We start from the raw sequence: 10,007 nt of genomic DNA on the forward strand, positions 1-10,007 counted from the left end.
TTTTTGTGGATTTTAAGCTGTTTAAATATCCAGTATAAAATGCAACTTTTGCCTGTTGTCCCTGAACATCCTTTCCAGAAAAGGCCTTTCTAGATGTTTATTGTTTCTAGACTACAGACTGATAATGTATTATGTAGACGTGGAAAAAGGATTGGACCTTTATTTGCTTTGGTAGAGCAGGGGTAGGCAACCCCGGGCATGGGTGCCAGACTATGGCGCACAAAGGCATTTTGCTTGGCGCACACACCTTGGGACAGACGGTGGGAAAGGGGCTGAGGCTGTGCTGCCACAACAAGGATTAGGCCCCTCATGGCTCCTCGCCGTCTGACCCTGGCACAGCAACATCTTAAAAATCAAGGTTGTGGGTGTTTCTTGGCACTTTGCCCAAAAACGTTGCCGACCCCTGTGCTAGAAAGTTGTCATGATAAAAACACACTGGAGTTTTTTACTTCCTACCATGTATTGCCTACGCTTGTTTTGGAGGGCTCTGATACCATTTAAACTTTTCTATTGTAACATCTTAATTATCTATGATAGTGAATAACTGCTTGAGTGACAAATTGTTGGAGGATTCTTGAACTGAAATGGAAAGTTGTTTTTAAAAACTGCATTTAAAAAGAGACTTTAGAGACTTTCTAATCTGTTCTTTGCTCTTAACTTCCAGGCTACCCAAATTACATCCTGTATGATGAATATTGAGATTAAGGCTCTTAACCTGAATCTGACAATCCCTTTAGATTGGGTCTCCAGCAGGGGTGTTCAGCCACTGGCCTGCAGACCAGATCTGTCCCCAAGCGCCGTGTTGTTTGGTCTGTGGAGCCGCATGGGTCGTAGCCCCAAGCGCTAGATCGAGTGTGCCTGATCCCAGCTGGGTAGGGGCAGTGCGGGGCAGGGCCCAATCCCTGTCTGAGGACTAGCCACATACGACTCACCTGGTTTGGTGTCCTTGGATCTGGCCATTATAGTAGGGCCTTTGGTGGTAGGTGCCTTCACCCAAGCTGCACTTCATTTGGGGGATGGGGAAAAGAGGCAGTGCCTGGGTCCTAGCCTGCCTTTGACTGAGTTGGGTCATTCCCACTTGCCACTAGAATACATTGCTGAGCCTCAGTTTAGACCTTGGAATTCTTGCTTTCACGATGGTGTCTTTTAATCAATGCTTGGATGCTAATGGGGAGTGTCAGACTTGCATCTCCATGAGTGGAAACACTAGTTCTGATAGCTTTTGTTACGACAATTTTAATTAGTTCGACGTGGGTCCAGAGTGAGGGGCAGGGGCTGCTGGACACCAGCAAGGTTGGGGGGGGCAGGGGCTGTGGATTGGGAGTGAAGCGGGGCTGGGGCTTAGAAGTGAAGGGCAAAGGCAGGGCATGAGCATATTATTACCTCCCCAACCATATAGCCCTCTCCTCACAGGTGTCTTCCTCTTTTAGATACTGAAAATACAGTAACCCTAGGCCGGGGCAGGGGCAAGCACTGCCCAGCCAAGGCAGTAACTGGGTACCTGGGGCTGGAAAAAGGACTGAGCTGGAAGGGGAGCAGCTCCCTGCTGCTGTGTGCACCCCTGGGGGAGGAAAGGGGATCTGGGTGCAGATCTGACCCTGGCTCTGCATGCACGGCAAGGGTGGGCTGCCTGCTGCATACTTGGGGGCAGGGGCTGTGCCAGCTTCTCTCTGGTGGTGGGGCTGGGCCAGAGCTGTGCTCGAGGGAAGTGGCAGTGGCTCTGGAAGAGGTGGCTACAAGGTGGGCTACAGCCACCCCCAAATCCCCTGTAGCTACCCCTCCCAATGCTACTGCCGCCTGCCCTGAAAACAGCCCTGGCCTAGCCCCCCCCACGGGGAAGAGGCTGGTGCAGCCCCTGGCCTCAAGCCCAAAGCAGGCAGCCTGCTCTCACTTCTTTTGGGGGGGTTTTTTGTTGTTCTCCTGCCCTGGCAGGGGGTCGGGCTAGAAGATCTACTAGGTCCCTTCCGACCCTTAATCTATGAATCTCTATGAAACCGCGCACACAAATCTGGGGGGCACATGCCCTCCATGCCTCCATTAGGGGTGCACATAGCGGCAGGGAGCCACTCATTCCCCGTGCCCCTTAGACAAGCTGCCTGCAACTCTTGTCCTGCTTCTGGTGTTATGGACCCATTTGCTGCCCTGGCTGAGCAGCCTCTGCCCCACTCCCTCCCTCTCCCTCTGGAGGCTTGGATTTGCCCTACAGCCCTTCCCTCTTCCCACTTCCCACCCCCTGACAGATTTACCAGCCACATGCTGCTCTCCAAGCTGCTGGGTTGCATTCCTGTGGCTATGCGCATGCCCCACACTATTCATCAGTGACATTATTGGCCACACCGGCCAAAAAAAGCCAGTTGTTGATAATGGTAGTTTTCTTTTTATCATTGCCGATCCAGTAAGCAACTGATTTATATAGGCGCACCTCTAGTTGTAAATCAATTATTAATGCCCCAATCCAATTCAGCAGTTCCCTCATAACATAAACAGCCGCTTAATAAAGTATGTGTTTAAATGCTGCACTGAATCTTTGTTTAAGTAGGGATCAGTCTTATAAGGCTAATGGATGCGAGTGCTGTGGGTTTGAAAATGCCTGTACTTTGCAAGCAGCCCAAGTGAAGGCCCACTAAAGTCCATGTGGTTCCCAAAGAAGACTGAGGTCCATCTGTTCCAAACTCCTGTAGGATTGGACCTTAACTATGGAGTTTAAGAGGCTCTACTTTTGAAAGGAGGAAACTTTTGTGATGGGACTCAAATCAGAACCTGAAATGGGGGTGAGCTCTTCTTTTCCCTTTCTTCCCCCCCCACCTTTTATCTTAGGGCCATAAAAGAACATTATTCTCCTTGAAGGGCTTGGAAACTGGCTGCACACTTCAGCAGTAGTTCTCCATAACCAAAGCTAGACCTCATTTATAAAATGGGGCAAGGGTAAGGCAAAAGGCCATATGCTTGGCTGCTGGAGACAGCCAACAGGAAAAGCATCCAAATTCCCTTTGCCCTTTATCACTATCAAGTCATGTTTCAGTTCTAAATCAAACAAACAGTTGTCCTCATAAACAGAAAAATGACATGTCACATTTGGTTTATGGAACAGTTAATTTATCTGTATCTGAGACGGGGCAGCTTGTATGTATGCAGAAAGGTTATGAAACAAGGCTGAGGTCAAATTGAGGAGAGCAAATAAATCAAAGGCTTGTGCAGCCGCCAGACTCTAGTTACTGCTGCTTATGTGCCTCAAAACCATTCCTGCATCTTACTCATTGAAGTTGGGGAAGCAGATTTTAAAGCTTTTGTTCTTGCTCTTGTATAGTAACTTAACTGGAAACTATCTGGACCATATTGGTCACCTACATGGATTTTGGAACTGCAGCTTTATCCCCAAACTTTGAACATATGCATAATGAAAACAATTAGGGTTCATGCACATTAAGTGTTGGTTCAAAGGGCATGCCAGTGACCATCACCTAGAAAAGCTTGATTCCTCCTACAAGACCTCTTTTCAAGTGTGAAGTGGTCCCCTCCCAAATAATAGCTACTGGCCAAACTAATAGGGGAAAGTTTAACTCTGATAGGGAAAAATAGACATGCAAACAACAAAATGAAATGAAAATACTCTCGCATGCATCACAACAGCTAAAAAAGCACTCTGGAAAAGACCAAGCTTGTATTGAAATAAGATTAAGTAGTGTTTTTCAGCTTTGTTGCTGCTGGAACCCAGAGGCAGCAGCTGCTGAGCTAAGAGTCTCCTCAGCTGTGCGACTCCCAGCCCAGCTAGTGGGCATGGTGCGCCCCTGCTGCTGGGAGCCCCTCAGCTGATAAGGGGGTCAGCCACCAGGGAGACCCTGCTCCATGTGCAAATTCAAGCTCAATAGCAACCAGCTACACAGTTAGTACATATTTTCAAGGTCTAATTTTATAGCTGGTTGGACCTTTTTTATGGTGTGATGGCTACTTTGCAAGCGTAGCTGGTCTTAAGGTAATTGTACAATTAACCAGTTAATTGCATGGTGCTTGTAACGTGCAGAGTGGATGTTGGAGATCCTTTGGTTTAAAAGCACTTGCATTAATCCAGGCCCACCTGATGCATTTGGATAAAGTGCCCACAAGAGCAGGAAGAAAACCACCTGGCAACTTCCTTCCTATCTTCTGCTAAACAGCTACTTTATATTTTGAAGTGAGTGGGTTTTTTTTTTTTTTCCTGCTGTGTGTTAGGAATGGGGATATGGAATTGATATATCAAGATACAGGGATACCAGTGGAGAAACGGAAAAATCTGGATTGAGGAGACCAATAGACTAATAAATAAAACACTTGGCTGTGCAAAAAAAAAAAAAAAAAAGGTGCTAAAATGCTAGTTTAAGAGAACTAACTTATCTCTGCCATCTGTTGAGCACCACAGGAACACAGTGTTTTCTACTACAGATATCCATGACCAGCTATGATTTGAATCTGTTTCAGAAGTCAGACTTGCACGTTTATTTGTTCATCCATCCATCCTTTTTCTAGTTTTTAATTCTGAAGTGTCTGACTTCTTCTTCTGATATTTTGCCCCGTTTTTTTGTCTCTATCTGACATCCTAATTCGTTCTGCTTTTAAATGCCTCTGTATAAACTGAAGTGTACTGTGCTGCTTCAAAGAGCAGTTTGCATTTTCTTCCCACTCGTACAGGCTCTTTTTTTTCCAACGGAAGCTGAAAGCACTGAGGTGATGCTTGCTGTTTTTGCAGTGATGACTACTTGGAAGTTGATGCTGGTACCCCATCAGCTGTGCTTTGAGGTGAGAGAAAAGGAAATATCATGCAGGAAGCCTGGTACATGCAATCTTTGGCATACAACACAAGGAAAAATAGTCTGCAGAGAAGTGGTAACAGAACAGAGTTGGATCCCAAGTTAATTGCAATTAATCAAGCTGCTGAACGGTCAAGGCAATTCAGGAGTTTTTGTTGTTGTTGTTGTTTTTTTTTAATAGCTTTTATTTTTCAAAAATTTATACTGAGACCCACTTTCTTAAGAATAAAGCTGACACTACCTTTTGCAAGTGCCAGCTTTCACTTCTATCCGTCCGTTTCCTTTCTAGTTCTAATTTGTAATCATCTGACCTTTTTTCTTTATCTGGCTCCTCATTCATTTCTTTGTGATTAACCTCCTTCCTTTTGGTTTTGGATACCTTCACATAAAGTGAAGCAAACCAATACAAACTAAAGCAAGGAAGTTGAAGGCTAGATGTGAGAACCACTCCCCCACTGATATGTCTTGCCATCCTATCTCTTATCTACCTTGAAACTGCCAAAGAGCATTCAGGATGCACGAATTCTAGCATCCTAGTTTTTGCCCAAAGCTAGCTCCACCAGTCAGTACTGAGGTACACATCTGCTTAGTTTGTGCAACAGCTGTATAGTAAATCTGTGTCATTTACACAGTATGTAAGCATTAAACCCTTATGGTAGCAAAAAGGTTATGTCAACCGCCTCTTGAAAACGCTGTGAAATGTGATGGATGGAAGACGAGTACCTCTTACACTTCAGTATCTGTGAGCAATAGTTTTAAAGCCTTTTGTCAGTTCTGATTTTGGTTTTAGCATCAACTTTAAGCAGACATAACTAGTTAAGTGGAGTTAATTTTCCATTTCCCCACATCCCTCCAGTGCCTTGCTAGTGTAGTTCTTCCTGGGTATATGTTAGAAAGGAGGTGAACATTCAACAAAAAGGAATAATCATTAGTAAAAATAGGTGCTATTTTAATTAACATTCCATTAGCTGTTTCTAGGGAATCTAGGAAACAAACTCAGAATCTTTAACGCAACTTTCTTTACGTGGTGTAGGATAGAGAGAACTGTCAAAAGGCAAGAAAGAAACACAGGATTTGGCACCACAGTAACAGGGTTTTTTTACTCCTCTGTCTTCCTTCAAGACTTCTCCATCTCCTTTAGGTCCTGGTAAGTTATGGGCTCTTCCAGAATAATCGTATGAGAGTTCTTGGCCGGCAAGGATATCTGTAGCTGCAAAGAGTGCCAATTTAGGCACCATTGAGTCTATTCGAACAGGGACCATAAATAGATTTGGCTCACAAGAGTGGTTCAGGAACCTGCCAACATTACCTATATAGGTAGGATCAACGTATGTCTCCATTATCTGTCCATTGTGAAGGTGCTCCCTTACTGCTATAATATAGTTTGAATCTTCTGGTGCCTGTGCCTGTATTCTTCTATATGCCTCGTTGAAACCTAACACTTCCCCGGCATATTCGCACACAAATCTTCCTTTGGGTATGAACTCCAGAGTGCGAAGACCCCACCCCTTCTTATCGGTGCGGAACACCTCCAGCTGGAATTGCAAACCCCTCTGGACAACCCTATTTTGGCAGGACTCACTACACTGGCACATAGCATTGCATTCAAAAATAGGCCTAGCATAGCCCATTGCACTTTCTAGGCTGTTGATGCACAAGCTGTTGTAATTTTCACCATGGCGAAGGCATGAACACGTGGCGGCTGTGCAGGAGGCACTCGGACAAATGCATCCAGGAAGAACGATCTCGGAGGGATCTGTGTCTTCACCTGCTCCAGTCACGTGTTCTGGGCTATACTGTGAAAAGGAGAAAAATCAAATCGCTATTATGACTGATGCTGCCTTTCACCCCGTGAAGGAAAATAAAACATGAATTAATGTCTCTTAATACCGTTCCTATTGAACACATTTTGGACACGTAATGATGATGACAACTTCTCAAGTGGCTATGATTTGCCATCATCGGGTAGGCAAATGAGTATCTCTGCAATCAATTCTTCTTTTGCCCCCAGAATGGGATGTTCAAACCTTGCCCCCCCACCTCTTTTTTTCCTTAGTTCACAAGCCAAAACTTGCTGTAACTAGTTGGTGCTTCTTTGTTAGTGCTTTTTAGTGCTTCTTTGCTTACAAACTAGAGTTTTTGCAAGACTTGTAATCACAGAAATCTGTCTATTGTGGCTTCTATTTTCAAAATCTAGCGGTTGCTAACTAGCAGGATACTGCTGTATTTTTTTTTTTAAGTTTTTCTTTTCCAAAGAAGTCTCAGCTGCTAGAGACTGAAGCCCCACAACACAGGGCAGGTGTGATAATGCTGCTACCTTTCTTCCTTCAAATTCACCACAGACTCTCAACCCTGGCCCAGGGAAGCTCTCTGATCTTTCATGTGCCAGCATTTCTAATGAAGATGAACACAAGGGGGACAACTGTCTCTAAATGCAATGTATAGGAAAATGTCTCTGGATTCCCCATCCACCCAAGAAGCTGGCTTGTCTGGGAGAGTTACCTGTAGCAAGGGAAATGGGTAATTATGAACAGTTAAATTTTTCATCTCTATAATTTTAGCTAATTATTTAAATAACTTGTTTTGGGCTTAGTTAAAAAATGCAAGTTTTAGTTCCCCCGGAACTGGAAAAAAAAAATAGGCAGGCCCTCATACTGATAAGATAATTTCTAAAAAAACCCCTAAAAAATCTATTACCCACATCAAAAATAGCTGCCTCACTGGCCTGCACAAAATGAAAGCATCTAATTTTATCTACAATGGCCAGACATGATATAGACTCTCTTCAGTAATAAAAGCATTCCTTCAAATAGAAAAACAAAATATGCTATTTATTTGCATACTAGAACAGAAACAGAAGCAAATGGTGAAGATGGAAATATGTCTATATGGCATCTAAGCCACTGTAAAATTTCATTACAATCATTTAATGCTATTTTGGCTGTTTAAAAGCTGTCCTAGCAAAACTGTTTTTAATTTGTGGATAACCTCAAGCCCCATTTTTACTCTGAATATTTCTTATTCAGAAAAGCTTTATAGTTTGTAGAGGTGTAGGTACCATGCTTTATTGATACCTCTCCCAGTAATTTAATCTTCCCAAGAGGAAAATGTGTTACATTAGCACAGCCATGTGTGCTCAAAAACAGCAGCAAAAGCCGCCGTACAGATTGCATTTCAGCCTCCTTTTCTTCAGGGGAGAGATCTGGTTTGAGCCAGAAACCAACAAGTTTCAATTCAGGCTTTCAGAATTGAACAAATGCCCCCATTAAACAAATATTCACATCAGCATGAACATTTGTGTCGTAAATAAAGTTGGTTTTAACTTGCGAGTCAAAGTTAGCAGAAGCATCACAGTTCAGTCCCCTCAGAGAGTCTATTTTGATTAGGGACTTTTTTCTATTTTCCAACATACCCATGAATGAACTGAAATAAAACCCCTACTTTCCTATGTGCCCACAGGGAATTTGGTGCTGGCTATAAAAAATTAGAAATGGCATTCCTGAAATTTGGATCTTTTCCTTCAGACCTATGGAAAGTGACCACCCTAACAGTGTAACTGCTTCCTAGCTGTGAACAGCAGGGACCCTCAACCAGGGTCCCACAGCAGTACCCTCTGGTGCCATTTTTAAGGGTGCAAAAACCTACATGTGATCCACAAGCAATATCAAATAGGAATCCAAAGCATCCTGCCCGCTTGTGTGGTCTGAATTTGTGGCAACAGGAGAACCCCTCTGTTCTGTTTTTGGGGGTGGGGGCAAGAAATGAGCAAAAGCAAAGAGTTGGCATTGCCCAAGGGGATCTTCAATCTGACAAGCTCGAGAACCGCCTCTCTCAAAAATGCCAGGTTGCTACTCTCATTGCCGCCTGCAGCCAGGCACACTCAAGTGATAACCCACAGTCCAGCAAAGTGTTTGTTCTGTCCATTAGGCCACTAGTTCTCAACCTCGTTTAGACTCTGGGTGGCCTTGGAAAGTAACAGCTCTTTGTTTGCACAGTGTTTTCTGATGACAGCGTTGTAGCAGTGATGCTCCAAGGATTAAAGTGAAATTCGTTTTTTTCTTGGACTAGCTACGTTGTGGGGGTCAGATCAGAGGAAAAGCGTCTTCCGTTGGAAAGCATATCTAATTTGATCCCTGTGACATAGCTGGTCCAAGAAAAGATCTCACCCTAACAAATCCTTGCCTTGCAATGTATCCTGCCCACATTAACGACAGGGTGGGCATTCATGACTCCTCAGATGAATGAATTTTTTCATCGCTCACTCATAGGATTATTTTCAGCTGTCCCACGGAGGAGATAACGCCACAGCTCCCTGCTCTAAATCCCCGTTCTCCAAATTACCCCTGCTATAAGCACTCAACAAAGTGATTTATTTTATGCAGAGGAGAGGCCGGACCTTCGAAAAGGCAAGGCTCGAATCAAACAGAAACGCCTGCCATGTTTTGGATGCTTCCCTCTCAGTAGACTCGAGGCGGCTCTGGACAACGACAGCTCTTCGTTTGCACGGTGTTTTCTGATGACAGCGTTGTAGCGGTGATGGTCCAAGGAAGCGCAGACGAACAAATGGATGTGAAAAATAGGCGATGTTACTTATGACTCGAGTCGCGGGACCCGGCCCCGCATTCAGATTTAAAGCTGGGTAGAAACTAGCTCAAGATTGTTGTTTATTACTACATTAGGTTGTATACTACAGGTTTATTACTACATTAGGTTGTATAACTGCAGGATATTTATACGAGCTAGCATAATAAATTATGCAGGATAAATACAACCTGCACCCTCACCTCCTTCCTTACAGCTTTTTAGCACCACGGGGACTTTGTGCAGATGACCAGTCTTACTCTCACGTGCATCCCCCAGTGCCTGCGTGACGTGACTTTGCGCTTGCTGTGCACCCGCCTGGCGATGAACCAGTTGACTGCGGCTTTATCGCCAGCGCTAACACTGGACTGGGCAGGGATGCATTTAATGTGCTATAGGGACGCTGCACGTGTGTCCGGTCTAATCTCGTGTGCTGTGAACGATACCTGCCCCGCCCCGTGTGCTCCATGAGCCGATGCCCGGGAGTACGGCTGTGCACAGTGTGTCCGGCCTGCAGTTATAGCGCGATTGCCCGCAATGAATGTAACGAGGCCCGCGCCTCTCCCCCCGCCCTCGGGCCGGGCCTACCTGGAAGGCCGCGGGCCCGTGGGGAGGCGGCGCCCGCACCGGCACCGGCAGCGC

The 10,007-nt window shown here is 45.0% G+C and overlaps 1 protein-coding gene across 1 annotated transcript in view; it reads right to left on the reverse strand.

The window, feature by feature from the left end:
• Positions 1–4,411: 4,411 nt before the first annotated feature.
• LOC109288950 (histone-lysine N-methyltransferase SETMAR) overlaps positions 4,412–10,007 on the reverse strand; it is a 5,667-nt gene continuing 71 nt past the window's right edge. Inside the window, exons 1-2 of the mRNA XM_019504709.1 lie at positions 9,954–10,007; positions 4,412–6,580 (exon numbers count right to left, since the gene is read on the reverse strand). The exon at positions 9,954–10,007 is cut by the window's right edge and continues 71 nt beyond it. Of these exons, the coding sequence (XP_019360254.1) occupies positions 5,768–6,580; positions 9,954–10,007 (867 nt within the window). The 3' untranslated portion in view covers positions 4,412–5,767. The remainder of the gene's footprint in view (positions 6,581–9,953) is intronic.

Source organism: Gavialis gangeticus, unplaced genomic scaffold (assembly GCF_001723915.1).
Source record: "Gavialis gangeticus isolate Ggan-Ray unplaced genomic scaffold, GavGan_comp1, whole genome shotgun sequence".
Taxonomy (NCBI): domain Eukaryota; kingdom Metazoa; phylum Chordata; order Crocodylia; family Gavialidae; genus Gavialis; species Gavialis gangeticus.